This window comes from Terrapene carolina, unplaced genomic scaffold (genome assembly GCF_002925995.2).
Source record: "Terrapene carolina triunguis isolate 2854851 unplaced genomic scaffold, T_m_triunguis-2.0 Scaffold397, whole genome shotgun sequence".
NCBI classification, from domain to species: Eukaryota; Metazoa; Chordata; order Testudines; family Emydidae; genus Terrapene; species Terrapene triunguis.
This window is the reverse complement of record NW_020664748.1, coordinates 2,010,806-2,027,181: the sequence shown is the minus strand read 5'-3', so window position 1 is coordinate 2,027,181 and position 16,376 is coordinate 2,010,806. Positions and strand designations below refer to the sequence as shown.

Here is a 16,376-nt window from a genome sequence, read left to right as displayed (position 1 = left end):
CTGTCACCTAATTTGCAGTAACATTTTATTCTTTAAAGTCAGTGCCCTAGTTCAACATTTAAAAAAAAAAAAGTTTCTCTTCTTCCTCAGGTGATAGGTAGTAGAGTTAGTTGGAGTCTACTTCATCCTCAGATTCATCCAACTCAGAGCTTGTTTTATAGCATTGTGACAGCGTTCTTAGCTCATGTAGGGCCTCCTGAAAATCATAAAGTTCAATGCCTGCAGAGAAAAAGCTAGCCCAGCGCCGTATATCCACTCGATGCAGCTCCTTATATAAACTGTAGAGAGCACTGTACAGAGCAGGTGATGATTGTAGTGCTGTTAGGACAGGAATGCTTTCAACTGCTGTGGAAAAAACATCTCCACTGAAACATCTGTCATCACATTCAGAGTATATCACCATATCCCCTTCCTATTCTACTTTTAAAATAAGTGTTCTTCTAGGGGAAGGGGTTTTGAGAAAGCCTATAGGACAATGCCATTGGCATGCACTGGCCATACGCCAACAGCTGAAAAATAGCAAGCTTTAGAAGGGTGCCAGCTTGTTAATATCCTCTAATTCAAGCTTTTTAAAAAAAACAAAAAATCCCCCACATGTTAACCCCTTCCCCACATCTGTTTGATGCAGCTGTATGGTACCGAGCAGTTTGTCACACATAGGGTGTGTTAGAGCATCTTACCTGTTGAGCAGCTAGGAAGCTTGTCCAGGAGGAAACCTTGCTTGTTTAGAAGAGCAGAGAAAAATTGGGGGTATGGAGGTAACACTTTACATGGGCCCTGAATCAAATATGAGGTGCTGCCAAGGAAACAAAGTGAGGAAGAATTATCCAAAATTCACTATATAGAAGTTTCATAATTAGCAGTCAGTGACCCATCCCCCAAGCTGCCTAGTCAGAGCATATCACCAACCTGAATGTCCCTGGGCACCGAGCATGTAAGTAACTTCCCAAAACCTCCTCTCCAGTTTCACAAACATGGAGGGCAGACTTGGGTTGTGACCCTGGAGGAAGATTACTGCAAAGAAAAACATGTGAATGCATATTATAGGAGTACCTGAACTGAGATGCTGGTAACTGTGACTGAGCTACAGGGGGCCAGCAATGGTTCTATACTGATCTAAAACCAGCAGCATGTACTAGAACAATGCAAGGGTACTGTAATTCTTAGGGCAGGTCTACACTTACTTCCTGGTTCGGCGGCAGGCAATCGATCTTCTGGGATCGATCCTGGAAGTGCTCGCCGTCGACGCCGGTACTCCAGCTCGGCGAGAGGAGTACGCGGCATCAACAAGGGAGCCTGCCTGCCGCGTCTGGACCCGCGGTAAGTTATTAACGTAGCTGAATTTGCGTACCTTAGTTTGAAGTGGGGGGTTAGTGTGGACCAGGCCTTAGTAATAAGAGATTCTCCCTTATTGACACCAGCCTGTCAGGTGGTAACCTGACAGGCAAAGCAGGCCTTCCACATATCCTAAAGGTTACCTGCTTCAGCTCTTTTGGACAAGTAAGGATTTAAAAGCAAGAGTCCCTCCCTTAAGAAGCCCCTATTGTCAGAGATCACCACGGCTAGGGGCCAGCTCTGAAAGACAGGTACTTGATCTAGCTGTTTCTCTTACCCAATATGATTTTCTTTGCCAATTCCTCTCAGCACAACAGACTGAGCAAAACAGCAGCTGTCCTTTTGCTCCCCACATGAAGACAATGGTGTCCATGGCACTGCAAGCTGGTAGCTGCACAAAGCATCTGGGAGAGACTGACCATATGCCATAGGAAAGGGTACAGCAGCTCCTGCAGCCACAACCTGAGAGCCAGAGGGAGAACAGGCCAATAGAAATGTCTGCAATAATCTGGTCTCAGCTTTATCTGGGGATCAGGGGGACTCATGCAAGAGATCTGTATCCAAAACAACATGCTGCATCAATGTTTGCTGGTAATAACATCCACAGGCACAGAGGCAAAAGGAAAGATTCTGCCACTGAGGTATGAAACAGAATAGCTATTGTAACACATTCACCATTTTACTTCTACTTTACACCAATGGCCACAGTGAGGCTGGAGGGGCTGAGCGATAATGATTTTCTTAGAAGAACATTACCTTTCTCCCAGAGCTGTTAAATGCGTCAGCAAGCTGTACCATGGAGAACTGGGAGGAATGGAGTCTGTATGGAGCACTGAGGGTATCTAATGCTGTTGCCAAGATTGCACTGCTGTGATAGTTTAGAGAGGCCTACAGAAGAACAATTGAACCACAGCAAAGTTACAGAAGGAAAAGGTCATTTAAGATTGAATTTCAGATTCTTCCGTTTCTTAACCAAACCAACTTAAGCAGTTTCTACTCAGAATGACCAAGGCAGAACAAAACAGCCCAGAAGACATAAACTGATGTTACATTTTAAAGCCTGAATAACCTGTTGACATTTATTCAGTAGAAATCTGTTAATAAAAACAATTGCTATTGCTGATTACCTCATTAGTAATTTCTCCAATGACAGAATTTAGTGTTATGGTCATCCCATATGTTCTGCTGTGCATTCCCAGTTGGGGGCTCAGGTCACTGAGACCAGGTTCTAGAATCTACAAAGTTTTGAGCTTTCTGCAATTCAACTAGCATTGTAAGAAGCTGATTAAATCAGAGTGCAATGAGTCAGTGTCTGCCTGCAATTACAACTTTGCACCAGTTTAGATTTCCTGTGCAGTCACCCATATGCATTAGCTCCAGCCTTGGACTGAACCAGTTAAACAAGAGTTGAGACTCTGCAAATTGAATTCAATTATGTGAATGAATCCATCTTAATCCTGTAACTAGAGCCCTGCAAATCTGTGGTTATCTGCTTACCATGCTTGATCAGATGTGTATACAAATTTTATATTTATGCAGGGCTCTACCTACAAACACAAGGCAAGTGTGTGAAACAATTCAGCAACCTACATTTATTACAACTAATGTTGTAAAAGGCCATAACCCAGAGCTAAAATGGAGAGTGCAGTAAATGGCAGCAAAGGTAATTGGAATGTAGGCTCATGTGTGAGCAGAAGACAGCTGGTAAATACTTCAGGCCTGTCAGTAATCTAAGGATTATTAAACAGATCACCGAGGTCACTGGACAGACCAGAACTAAGGGGCTGTAGGTTTAAAATTGAGGAAATATACAGAGATGGAGTTACGTAATCAACTTCAAACGTTAGGGATAGGATTAGGCAGGTTCCCCGAGACAAGCTATTATTTAGAACTTCCCCCTATATAGAACATAGCTTGATTTTTTAGCATGGGAGGATTTAGCCCTTCTGGCACAAAGTTCTGACAATATAGAATATATACACTAGTGTGGTCAGGCCTTTCCAGACAGAAAGGGTTCCCAAAAGCTTCCAGTCTGTCTGCACAGTCAGTGACAGTGTATACTCACATCATAATGTACATATGGGAGTGTAACGGGGGCTTCTGGTTTGAGTCCCAGACTTCCATTGAGTGATAGTGGGCAAAAGAGTGAGCTGTGACTGGAGAGATGGACAATTCCCAGGACTGTGTTCATCAGCCTGTAAAAATCCTTCCAGGACACCTGCGGACAAAAGATGCCAAAAATCCACACAGCTTGGCACTTAAACAATTTAGCAATTAAACATGATGCCCCCCCGATTAATCTGCCCTGGCCTTAGGCTCCTTTGGAAGTAAAAGTGCTGCGCCAGGCAGATAGAAGGGCAGCTACTGTTGCAGTACTCACTGCACTGAGATGCTTTTTTGATCTATCCTCAATATCGGTTTTACAGGAAGCAGTCTGAGTAAGAATGTATGCACTAATGTCAAGAGATCAGGAAGAGTCTCTTTTCCCACTGCACACTTACCCCAACATTACGAATGACTGGAGTCAGTCCCCATGTCAGGATTCCTCTCCCTGAATACTCATCATGGAGAAGTTCTGTCACCTTAGCTCCAACTCCAGAAAATCCATTGTTCAAGTCGCACAGAATCTGAAAACCCTATACCGAAAGGGACAAATAGTGTTTGAATTTCTACCAAAAGTTCAATTGGCAGAGTTCCCCAACCAGGTCAGGTTAATATAACCCCATGTACCTGCAGATAATCACACTCTTCCACGTAGAAGTGCAATCTATCTTCCAGCTCCTCTAGGTAAGTGGGGTCATGCAGGAGGCTTTCACCTTGTCCAAAGGCTTCGAGTTGACTGGACTCCCTAACAGAAGGGACAAGGTGAGCATTTAACTCCACTCCCACTTTTTGTGTCTTTTAGCACGTATCCAGTTAGGCTGATCCCTAAATTGCAGTCAGCAGCTGTGCCCCTTCGTGGAGCTACCACTTTGCCTCAGTTTGCATTTGAAGTGAAACAAACATACCCATCATTGTTGTACTGATGTATCATGAAGATGCTTCTGGGATGCAGATGCACTCGGAGGTAATCAGACCAAACCCGCACACTACCTTCCAACTGGTGACCCTTCTGGGAAACATGCAACTGTGTAGGGAGCTGAGATACATCTGCAAGAAGAACATTTACAGATAAAGGTTCAGGTCGGAGGGTCCATCCAACACTCAGCTTCTAATAACCCAGACAGTGGGATCACAAGGCTCTCTGCTAAAGTGTTTTTGATTTTAAACCAAGCTCCCAGTACTTTACACATAATTCTCTTGGTAACCAAGTAACCTAGTCCCACACTTATTTCCTGTGCCCTTCACACCATGGCATTATCCCAAACCCCTGCCTGTCACAGACTCATAGCAACAGGATAGTATTGTGATAAGACTATTACCTGTGCGTAAAATTATACTTTGTGCTAACTAGAGTGCTGTAGAGCTGAATCCTAGCATACAAAACCAATCAATGGAGGAAAGCAGCCAGAGGAGGGAGTATGATGAATTTGGACTTAAAATAAGATGAGAGATTAATAAGACTGGGACTTTTCAGTTTGGAAGAGAGACGATTAATGGGGGAATATGTCATATAAAATCATGACAGGTGTGGAGAAGAGTAAATAAAGTGTTATTTACTCCTCATAACACAAGAACTAGGGGTCACCAAATGAAATTAATAGGCAACTGATTTAAAACAAACAAAAGGAAGTACTTCTTCCCATCACGCACTGTCAACCTGTGGAACGCTTTAGCAGAGGCTGTTGTGAAGGCCAAGACTATAACTGAATTAAAAAAAAACCTAGATAAATTCATGGAGGATAAGTCCATCCATGGCTATTAGCCTCAGTTTTGCCAGAAGCTGGGAATGGGCAACAAGGCATGGATCACTTGATTATTACCTGTTCTGTTCATTCCCTCTGAAGCACCTGGCATTGGCCACTGTCAGAAGACAGGATACTGGGCTAGATGGACCTTTGGTCTGACCTAGAATGGCCATTCTTACGTTCTTTAATCGTAATTAATCTCATGATTGACTGCAATGAAGTCCCTTCCCTATTTCACTCGTTTTACAATTCTCCATTTCTGTGATCTTTGACCTAAACAGACAGACAGGCATGGAAGACTTACACACCTTTACTGAGAGGAAGAGCTCTGGGACTGAAGCCTCCATCAGAGGACATGCCTCCCTGCAACAAAAAGCCCCAGAGATAGGTTTTACTATGGCTTTGCCTCACTTGTAAATGGGTAACAGGGCAATATAGTGGGATGGGGCTCTGAACATTGTTCTACATCTGTGCTTCTATGGTACGCTGTATAGTTCATAAAGTCTCATTCATTTTTCTAGTGATTTTATCCTGAATGACCCCAAAGTGGTTCACATAAACAGCAGTACTGTGATGCAGGCAACTAGTATAATGCATGCTGCAGGGCACTAGGGGAGGAGTGCAATCTTAATCAAGGACACCAATGGTAGATGTTCAGCCTGAATTTGTAGGACTACTGCCAAGCTACAGGGATGTGTTATTTGGACAACATTTCATCCATTTCTTTCACATCAAAACAGGAGACCTTTGATTTGCACAGACAGCTGAACATTAGAGAAAAGACCCTTTCACAGCTCTTGAATCCTCTGAAAAAACAAAAAAACCACTGTTGGTGCAATTCCAATGGCTGTCTCTGGTCCATTTACAGTTGTACTTTTTTCACAGTCTGTGCAAGGACAGCTTTCCCTCCTACACCCATCACCAATAACTAAATCCAGAACCTATAATTCTTCTTCGAGTGCTTGCTCATATCCATTCCAGTTAGGTGTGTGCGCGCCGCGTGCACGATCGTCGGAAGATTTTTACCCTAGCAACACCCGGTGGGTCGGCTGTGGAGCCCCCTAGAGTGGCGCCGTTATGGCGCTGGATATATACCCCAGCCGACCCAGCGCCCCCTCAGTTCCTTCTTACCGCCCCTGACGGTCGTTGGAACTGTGGAGCGCGGCTTAGCTGATCTCCACACTCCCTAGCTTCTCATTGCTCTTGTTATAGTTAGTTATATAGATAGTTGTTCAAGTTAGTTAGTAGTTAGTGTATAGTGTATATATATATATATATATATATATATATATAGTTGTATATTGTTATCGGGGGTTTAGGGGGTGTTTTTCCCCTTTTCCCTCCGGCGCACAGCCGGGCCCATGCCCAAGGCTCCTGGCTTTAAGCCGTGCGTGTCCTGCGGGAAGCATATGCCAACCAGCGACCCGCATAGTTCTTGCTTGAAGTGCCTTGGAGAGGCTCATCCAGCAGATAAGTGCCCTATTTGCAAGGCCTTCAAGCCAAGGACAAGAAAGGAGCGGGACTTTAGACTCCGTCAGCTCCTGATGGAGGCGGCTCTGAGTCCGGATCCTCCCTCGGGGCGCCCTGTCCCGGCACCGAGCGCTTCGGTGCGCAGCGCCCCGGCGGGCCCAACCGGTGCGGCGGAAAAGACTGCTCGGCACCGACCGACGTCGGCACCGCGCCCTCCTAAAGAACCTCGGCGCCGATCCCTTTCTCCGGGCCATAAGAAGGCCGGCAAGGCGCGGGACGTTGCTGCCGCGAAGATACCGGCTCCCCCGGTGCCGGGGGTAGAGCCGCGTCCGCAGTTGGACCGCCAAAGACAGGCGGCCACACCGTCGACTCCGGCACCGAGGCCGTTGAGTCCGGTGCGGACTGTTTCACCACCAAGGCTGGTGGTGGAACCTTGTCTCCCTTCCACCCCGGAGACCTTCGCTACGGCGAGAGACTTGATCGCCCTCACGGAGCCGGCGCCGTCACAACTCCCGGCACCGGTGGCTCCACGCGTCCTGCAGTCCAGGGGAAAACCTGCCCTGGTGCGCCCACCGTCGCCAGCACGAGTCTCTCGGCACCGCTCCAGATCCCGGAGCAGGTCCCGACGCCGCTCGGAGTCCCGGCGCCGAATATCACCTCGGCACCAGTCGTACTCGCGGCCCAGATCCTCTTCGCGGCGCCGTTCAACATCCCGGCACCGTCGAGACGACCGGCACCGATCGGGCTCGAGACGCAGTTCCCGGCACCGGTATGAGCGCCACTCGGGCTCGAGAGGCCGCTCCCGGTACCACGTCTCCTCCAGATCGTCGTCCCGTTCCAGGTCGGGATCCCGGCACCGGAGGGACTACCGGCACCGCTCCAGATCCCGGCACCGCTCTCCGGCACCGCACAGGGGCAGATCGCCTTACGACCGGTACCGATCGGCACCGTACCATCCGGTACCGACAGCGTCGGGTTCGGCACCGCCGTGGCCGTCGAGATCGGCGTCGCGATCATCTGAGGCAGTGGAGGCCGGCCACCTGCAGGAGACCGACTACCCTATGCAAGGGCCTGCGCATTGGTCCTTCTGGACTCCTTGGGCCTACCATCAGGCACAAGGAGCTCCCCTATCTGCCTCCCGCTCGGGCCGTTCGGAGCCTAGGGCCCCAGAGTCCACCATCTCCCGCCCTCCTCCAAGGGACGCGGAGGCGCCAGCGCCCGCACCAGCAGAGGCCCTGGACCTGGGGGCACGCGATGCCCAACTCCAGGAACACCTGGAGCAGGACCAACCATTGGACCCCTTGCCACCGGGGGCATCCTCCTCGTCCTCGCCTGATGAGGCCGTAGTGGGCACATCCGCCATTGGGCCGCCTCCCATAGACCTCCGGGCCCACCAGGACCTGCTGCGCCGCATGGCTCGCAATATGGACCTCCAGGTGGAGGAGATTGCGGAGGTCCATGATCCCATCGTACAGATCATTTCAGCGGATGCTCCATCCAGGGTGGCATTACCGCTGATCCGTACGATCCAGGCGAACGCCACCACCATCTGGCAGACCCCGGCCTCTATTCCGCCCACGGCCAGAGGGGTTGAGAGGAAGTACTTTGTGCCCTCAAAGGATTATGAGTACTTGTACACTCACCCCCAACCGTGCTCACTGGTGGTTTCATCAGTCAATGCACGGGAGCGCCATGGCCAGCAGGCCGCTGCGCCCAAATCGAAGGACGCTAAGCGCTTCGATTTGTTCGGACGCAAGGTCTATTCGGCTGGCCGCTATGGATTTAATATGTGGTCCTCGATGGGGAAATTTAGAGAGCTGGTTCCCCAGGAATCGAGGGAAGAGTTCGGGGCCTTGGTAGAGGAGGGCAAGCGGGTGGCATGCACCTCTCTGCAGGCGTCCCTTGATATAGCGGACTCGGCCGCTAGGACCCTGGCGTCGGGGATAGCAATGCGCCGAATCTCCTGGCTCCAGGTGTCAGGCTTGCCACCTGAACTGCAGCAGACCCTGCAGGATCTACCGTTCGAGGGCCAGGGCCTCTTTTCGGAGAAAACAGACTCGAGGCTCCAAAATCTTAAAGACTCTCGGACAATGATGCGCTCCCTGGGGATGCATGTCCCAGGGCCGCAGCGCAGACCCTTCAAGCCCCAGCCTCAGCGCTTCTACCCTCCCCCGCCTCGTCCAAGACAGGACTTTGCTAGGAGGCGGGGTCGAGGTGGTAGGCGGAGGTCAACCGGCCCTCAACCCGGTCAGAACCAGGGCCAGCCTAGACCACCTTCAGGGCCTAGGCAAACCTTTTGAAGGTGCGGTCGAGGACGGCACCACGACCGGTACCCAGGATCCAACTCCCCCCTTCCGGGATCGCCTCTCCCGCTTCCACCGTGCTTGGTCCCGTATAACCTCGGACCGTTGGGTCCTTCGCACGGTGGAGAGAGGATACGCCCTCCAATTTTCCTCGCCCCCCCCCCTCCCACTCCCCCTCCCCGTCCCTCTTCAGGGACCCTTCTCACGAGCAACTCCTTACACAGGAGGTTTTTGGGCTCCTCGCTATGGGGGCCATAGAGGAGGTTCCATCGGAGCTAAGGGGCAGGGGGTTTTACTCCCACTACTTCCTGATACCCAAGTCAAAAGGGGGTCTACGGCCCATCTTAGACTTGCGCGGACTCAACAAATTCATATTAAAGTTGAAGTTCCGCATGGTGTCATTGGGGACCATCATCCCTTCACTGGATCCTGGAGACTGGTTCGCCGCCCTCGACATGAAGGACGCTTATTTCCACATAGCAATTTATCCGCCCCACAGACGTTTCCTGCGATTTGTGGTAAACAGGGTGCACTACCAATTCGCAGTCCTTCCCTTCGGCTTGTCCTCGGCTCCCAGGGTGTTCACCAAGTGCCTGGCAGTCGTCGCGGCCTTCCTTCGTCGACAAGGGATACAGCTGTTCCCGTACTTGGACGACTGGCTGGTACGCGGCCGCACCAGGGACCAAGTGCAGGCTCATGTCCGCATAGTGACAAGCACTTTCCACGAGCTGGGCATTCTACTCAACAGAGAGAAGTCCACTCTAGTACCAACTCAGAGGATAGAGTTCATTGGAGCAATCCTGGACTCCAGACGTGCCCGAGCCATACTGCCAGACAGCCGATTCCATACCATCTCAAGCGTCATTCAAGGTCTCAGGGCCTTTCCAATTACCACCATAAGAACATGCCTTGTCCTTTTGGGCCACATGGCCTCGTGTACATACGTAACCAGGCACGCCAGACTGCGATTTCGCCCACTGCAGGCTTGGGTGTCATCGGTCTACCGTCCTCATCGAGACGACCTGAACATGGTGGCCACGGTTCCGGCCTCGGTCTTGGCCTCTCTCGCCTGGTGGACGGATCGCGCAGCGGTCTGTGCAGGAGTGCCCTTTCACGCCCCACAGCCCTCCCTCCACCTAGTTACGGACGCTTCATCTCTAGGCTGGGGCGCTCACCTGGGGGAGCGCCATACCCAAGGCCTGTGGTCCGCGTCCCAACTAGCCCTGCACATCAACGTCCGAGAGCTGATGGCGGTGCGCCTGGCTTGTCAGGCTTTCCTCAACTTCCTACAGGGCCGTTGCGTGCTGATTCTCACCGACAACACCACGGCCATGTTTTACATCAACAAGCAAGGCGGAGCTCGCTCATCTCCCCTATGCCAAGAGGCCATTCGCCTGTGGGACTTCTGCATCGCCCACTCGATTCATCTCACGGCGTCATTCCTTCCTGGAGTCCAGAATACGCTGGCGGACCGTCTCAGCAGGTCCTTCCAGACGCACGAGTGGTCGATTCGCCCGGACATCATTTATTCCGTCTTCCAAAGGTGGGGGTTTCCCCAGATCGACCTATTCGCGTCTCGGGCCAACAGGAAGTGCCAGGCATTCTGCTCCCTACACGGGCGAGCCCCGGGCTCTCGGTCAGACGCCTTCCTCATGGCATGGAAAGACCATCTGTTCTACGCCTTTCCTCCATTCCCGCTCGTCCACAGGGTGCTGCTCAAGATCCGCAGGGACCATGCATGGGTAATTCTAGTCGCTCCCGCTTGGCCGAGACAGCACTGGTACACCACACTGCTGGAGCTGTCAGTACAGAGGCCCATCACGCTCCCCTTGACTCCGGATCTCATCTCTCAGGACCACGGCCGGCTGTGTCACCCCGACCTGCAGTCACTCCACCTCACGGCGTGAATGCTTCATGGTTGAGTCGGACAGAGCGGCAATGCTCCCAGGCCGTCCAACAGGTCCTGCTGGGAAGTAGAAAGCCCTCTACGCGGACCACTTATTTAGCCAAGTGGAAGAGGTTCTCCTGTTGGTGTGAGCAACGAGCTACGTCTCCCGCGCAGGCTCCTATCCCCTTGATACTGGAATACCTTCTGTCCCTAAGACAGCAAGGCTTGGCGACATCCTCAATTAGGGTTCACCTCGCCGCCATTTCCGCTTTCCACCCAGGAGAACTCACGTCCTCGGTCTTCTCTAACCCGATGGTCGTTAGATTCCTCAAGGGCTTAGACCGGCTGTACCCACAGCAACGACAGCCGGTTCCGACGTGGAACCTCAACCTCGTCCTCTCCAGGCTCACAGGGCCTCCGTTTGAACCATTGGCGACCTGCTCACTCCTGTACTTATCCTGGAAGACAGCCTTCCTCGTAGCCATCACCTCAGCACGACGCGTCTCGGAACTCAGGGCGCTGACATCCGAGCCCCCTTATACGGTGTTCCACAAGGACAAGGTGCAGCTTCGCCCCCATCCTGCCTTTCTTCCGAAGGTGGTATCACCTTTCCATGTAAACCAAGATATATTTCTCCCGGTCTTCCATCCGAAACCGCACGCTACTCGTCAAGACCAGCGTTTACATTCTTTGGACGTTCGCAGGGCCCTGGCTTTCTATATTGACCGGACAAAGCCATTTAGGAAAACGACGCAACTCTTCGTTGCGGTGGCCGACCGGATGAAAGGATCACCGGTCTCTTCACAGTGCCTGTCCTCTTGGATTACGTCCTGCATTCGTGCTTGCTACGACCTGGCCGGTGTACCAAAGCCACACCTCACTGCTCATTCCACGAGGGCCCAGGCCTCCTCGACTTCCTTCCTGGCTCAAGTCCCGATCCAGGACATTTGTAGAGCTGCAGTGTGGTCATCGGTCCACACATTTGCTACTCACTATGCGCTGGTGCAACAATCCAGAGACGATGCTGCTTTCGGGTCAGCGGTTCTGCACACAGCAATGTCTCACTCCGACCCCGCCACCTAGGTGGGGCTTGGGAGTCACCTAACTGGAATGGATATGAGCAAGCACTCGAAGAAGAAAAGACGGTTACTCACCGTTGTAACTGTTGTTCTTCGAGATGTGTTGCTCATATCCATTCCAAACCCGCCCCCCTTCCCCACTGTCGGAGTAGCCGGCAAGAAGGAACTGAGGGGGCGCTGGGTCGGCTGGGGTATATATCCAGCGCCATAACGGCGCCACTCTAGGGGGCTCCACAGCCGACCCACCGGGTGTTGCTAGGGTAAAAATCTTCCGACGATCGTGCACGCGGCGCGCACACACCTAACTGGAATGGATATGAGCAATACATCTCGAAGAACAACAGTTACAACGGTGAGTAACCGTCTTTTCTGCCTTTACTGCAGCTTCTCAGTCTCTCTGCCCTTGAGCATTGCCACTGGAGACATGGAGAAGTCAACTGCTCTGCTGGTCTTATGTTCAGAAAGGCCTTAGGAAGGTTTAAGAGGGAAATAATTCCAACCACATGTTCTTTTACAAAAAAAAAGCAAGCAGGCAGATCAACAGGATCTGGCCAAGTTTGTACGTGGGGTAGCTGGAGTAGAAAGGTCTAGACACCAAAACCTACCAACAAGAAAAGCAACAATATCTAACAAAGCTTGTTGCCAAGACCAAAACCCTGTTAATTTAGCATCTCTGGTTCTAGGATACAAATCAAACCCATTCAGTCTCTACACCTTGAGTTCTGGCTTCTCACCTCCAGTTTGCTGAGGTCCTGTAGAAAGAGGTTCTTTGCAGGAGGGTCTTCTTGATGAGTCATCAGATTACCCTGCCTGAAAAATAAATCCCCTCATTATTTATACTACAGGAGCACAAGGAGGCCTCAGAGAACAAGGTCGCACTGAGCATTCTACATGCATATAGCAAGACAGTCCCCCCCCCACCCCAAAGAGCTTACAGTCTAGTATCTAGCTCACTAAATACAGCCTGGCTCTTGAGTTGTGATAAGAACATTGCTCTATTATGGTAATTCCTAATTAATTACAATAGCCAATACTGCATGTTTCAAAAGAAGATGCAAGAAACCACCTAGTGGACAATTCTAAGAATAACCTACCCAGAGGGGATGATTCCTTCTAACCTTGAAGAGCAGCAGAAAGAATTATTCTGTTCCAGGTCCATGGGACTTTACTAAAAGAGGTTGCGCCTGTCAGTTTCTTTAACTTTCTTTAATTTATATCAGGCCATGGAAGAGAGTGAGCAAGAGGGGAACTTTCGCAAATAGAAGAGGACTTCAGTGTTGAGCTGTGAATCCACTTGGGGGGGCAGTTTCAGGCTGAGAACAGAGGTCTCAAATGTTTAATCATGACCTGCTGTGCAGCAGGAGGAACTAGATTATTAATTATCTGCAGTCCAGTATCATGCATAGCATACTAGGTCATTTTCATACAAACAGGAATCACGATCTCTTCCCATAGAAGAATTTACAATCTAAGAAAAACAAACATTAGTCTGGGTCCAGGGGTGGGCAACAAAAATTATTAGGGGGCTGGAGCACATGACTTATGAGGAGAGGCTGAGAGAACTGGGATTGTTTAGTCTGCAGAAGAGAAGAATGAGGGGGAATTTGATAGCTGCTTTCAACTACCTGAAAGGGGGTTCCAAAGAGGATGGATCTAGACCAGGGGTAGGCAACCTATGGCACGTGTGCCAAAGGCGGCACACGAGCTGATTTTCAGTGGCACTCACACTGTCCTGGCCACCCATCCGGGGGGGCTCTGCATTTTAATTTGATTTTAAATGAAGCGTCTTAAACATTTTAAAAACCTTATTTACTTTACATACAATAGTTTAGTTTTATATTATAGAGACTTATAGAAAGAGACCTTCTAAAAACGTTAAAATGTATTACTGGCACGTGAAACCTTAAATCAGAGTGAATAAATGAAGACTCGGCACACCACTTCTGAAAGGTTGCTGACCCCTGATCTAGACTGTTCTCAGTCATATCAGATGACAGAACAAGGAGTAATGGTCTCAAGTTGCAGTGGGGGAGGTTTAGGTTGGATATTAGGAAACACTTTCACTAGGAGGGTGGTGAAGCACTGGAATGGGTTACCTAGGGAGGTGGTGGAATCTCCTTCCTTAGAGGTTTTTAAGGTCAGGCTTGACGAAGCCCTGGCTGGGATGATTTAGTTGGGGATTGTTCCTGCTTTGAGCAGGGGGGTTAGACTAGATGACCTTCAGAGGTCCCTTCCAACCCTGATCTTCTAAGATTCTATGATCAGAACCAAAAGCAGCTGGAAGCTTCAGAAAGATGAGGACTGAGTAAGAAGCCCTGAAAGCACAAAGAGGCATTAGAAACCTTAATGAGAGCAGTTGTTAGGGAAAGAGGGGAGAAGCCAGATTGGAGGAGACCCAGGATAGCACCTAACATGTCTTTGACACCTCTAATTTTTTACCCCACGAAAGCTTATGCCCAGATAAATTTGTTAGTCTCTAAGGTGCCACAAGGACTCCTCGAAGTTTTTGCTGATACAGACTAACACGGCTACCACTCTGAAACCTAACTTTTATGGTTATATAGTACAGCCACAACACCTGAAAGCAGCTGTGCAGTGACTGAGCTAAGCCTTGCAGCTGACCAAGTAGCACCATTACAATACAGTGCATTCACTAGTGCTTCCAGGCCACTACAAAGGCACAGCTACAAATCTCTCACTCAACTGCTGTCCATTTTAGAGCAGAGCATGATATGGCAGAGAGAGAACAATGCGTCTAAGAACTAGCAGCTAGGGAAAGACCAACAGCTGAGGTCCATCTAGGTCTAAGTGCAGGCTCCATAGAAGAGGAATAGGAGGCACATGACCCACAGTGTTGCAGCAGCGTAACCTCTCCAGCTAATAGGATGAAAGAACAAATGGTAACACTCACCATGCTACTGAGGTGTCTATTTTCGTGTCCCCATATAAACATCCCTCTTGTTTCAGAGAGTTCAGGCTTCCTGCACAAAAGAATAGGTCACTGAGGCTACCACTACCAGGCATCATGCACCTGCAGAGAGAGTGGGATGAAGTGATGGGGGGTGGTGTGTGTGTGTGTGTGTGTGTGTGTAAAAAGCACTTGCCCCAGTGGTGAGGGCATCCCACTGTAGTAAGAGGAGGCCCTGAGATATAAACCTTGGTATCAGAGGCCTGGTCTGAGGCCTGAACTAAAGTAATGGTCAAGATTTTGCTAACATAAAACAAAGTTAAGCGGTGAGCCAGAGGCAGGCCCTGCTCACAGAAGCTGGCAGGAAAAGGGCTGATGTTGCATAAATATATATTCACCTAGCAAAGTTAAAGTACAGAACACACTATACTGGAACATTCCACAGATAACATGGAACAGGCCGACCCATCCCAATGACAGGTGCAAAAGGGTAAAATGATGGATAGAGTTGTTTTGATCGAACTAACATGTACAAGGTGAGAGGCGGCACCTTACTACATAGAGGGGTTGTACCTTGCTACGTAGAGGGGTTGTACCTCGCTACGTCAGGAGTGATGTGTAACTTGTTTATACCTGTGTATAAGAATGTATCCCTGGGGTGGTGTCTTTGTCCGGCCGAGGGGGCACCACTGACTGAACCGGGTCCATTGCCAAGAGGCATCTATTAGTAGTATGCCCGGTAGACTAAGTAATCTACGGGGAACTGCAATTGTGTCCGAGGTCGCAATAAACCTGGTCGACGTGACTTTGCATCTTACTAGACTCTGTGGTTATTGGGGGTTCTCGTCAGGTTTGCTGTGTCAGCTATCTGCAGAGCTGGGACAGCACACAGAGGGAACACACGCACGCAGCCGAGTGATCTCAACACAGGAGAAAGCAGAGCACCACACCGGTAGCATCTGACAACACCCACCAGCAAGATCCTTTCCAAGTACCTCCCACAGACCATTGGCATCAGGGTCTCACTCACACCCCCGGGGTGCAGCAGCCCCCACTCCTACCTTTCAAGTCCATAAGGATGAGTCGAGGTGTGTATGTCTCCTGCCGACTGACGGTCCGCCCAGCCCGGTACAGCACATCGGGGCAGATCTTGCGCTCCTGCACCTCTGATTCGCAGCGCAACGCAGCATCCTGCGGTGGAGAGAGGCGGTCGGTGCTACCAGGAGACTGAGCAACTCCCCCCACACACCTGGTGCCCTGTACCTGACAGTCCCCATTACGCCCCCGCATATTGCCCTCCCCACAGCCTCCGCTCCAGCGATCGATCTGCGGCTGGAGCGGCCCTGGCGGGGAGACAAGCGGGTGTGGGGTGAGGCAGGCTAGGCCAGGGGTGTCGAGATCAGCGGCCCAGGCCAGGAAACAGGCGGGCCGGGGAGATGGTTTTGCGGGGATTGGGACGGGGGGGGGTGCGGTGTTATGCCAGGGCCGGGGAGCCCGGTGGGGGAGAGGGGATTGGGGCTGGGGAGGAGGCGGACCGAGGCAGGC

At 50.6% G+C, this 16,376-nt stretch overlaps 1 protein-coding gene across 4 annotated transcripts; it reads right to left on the bottom strand.

Moving 5' to 3' along the window:
• Window positions 1-20: 20 nt before the first annotated feature.
• Window positions 21-16,132, bottom strand: MSTO1 (misato mitochondrial distribution and morphology regulator 1). 4 transcript variants are annotated; one of them, XM_026658109.1, is made up of 13 exons: window positions 15,893-16,132; window positions 14,835-14,904; window positions 12,658-12,733; window positions 5,492-5,546; window positions 4,344-4,485; window positions 4,066-4,183; window positions 3,837-3,971; window positions 3,401-3,553; window positions 2,092-2,223; window positions 1,613-1,797; window positions 910-1,014; window positions 681-796; window positions 21-345 (listed from the first exon to the last, which is right to left on the bottom strand). In XM_026658109.1, the coding sequence occupies exons 1-13, from the start codon at window positions 16,119-16,121 to the stop codon at window positions 107-109; spliced, it is 1,755 nt and encodes a 584-aa protein (XP_026513894.1). In that variant the 5' UTR covers window positions 16,122-16,132; the 3' UTR covers window positions 21-106. The 4 variants fall into 4 exon arrangements, with proteins under 4 accessions (XP_026513894.1, XP_026513895.1, XP_026513896.1 ...); XM_026658110.1 differs by having other exon boundaries at window positions 21-342; XM_026658111.1 differs by having other exon boundaries at window positions 4,066-4,174.
• Between the last annotated feature and the right edge of the window lie 244 nt (window positions 16,133-16,376).

Bases quoted from the DNA above. Each gene is read 5' to 3' on its own strand.
- MSTO1 (XM_026658109.1), bottom strand. From the start codon at position 16,121: ATGCGGGGGCGTAATGGGGACTGTCAGGTACAGGGCACCAGGTGTGTG. The intron at 14,905-15,892 runs GTAGGAGTGGGG...TCTTTTGTGCAG, and splicing joins CATCCTTATGGACTTGAAAG to GAAGCCTGAACTCTCTGAAA. The intron at 3,972-4,065 runs GTACATGGGGTT...CTTTCGGTATAG, and splicing joins AAGAGTGTGATTATCTGCAG to GGTTTTCAGATTCTGTGCGA.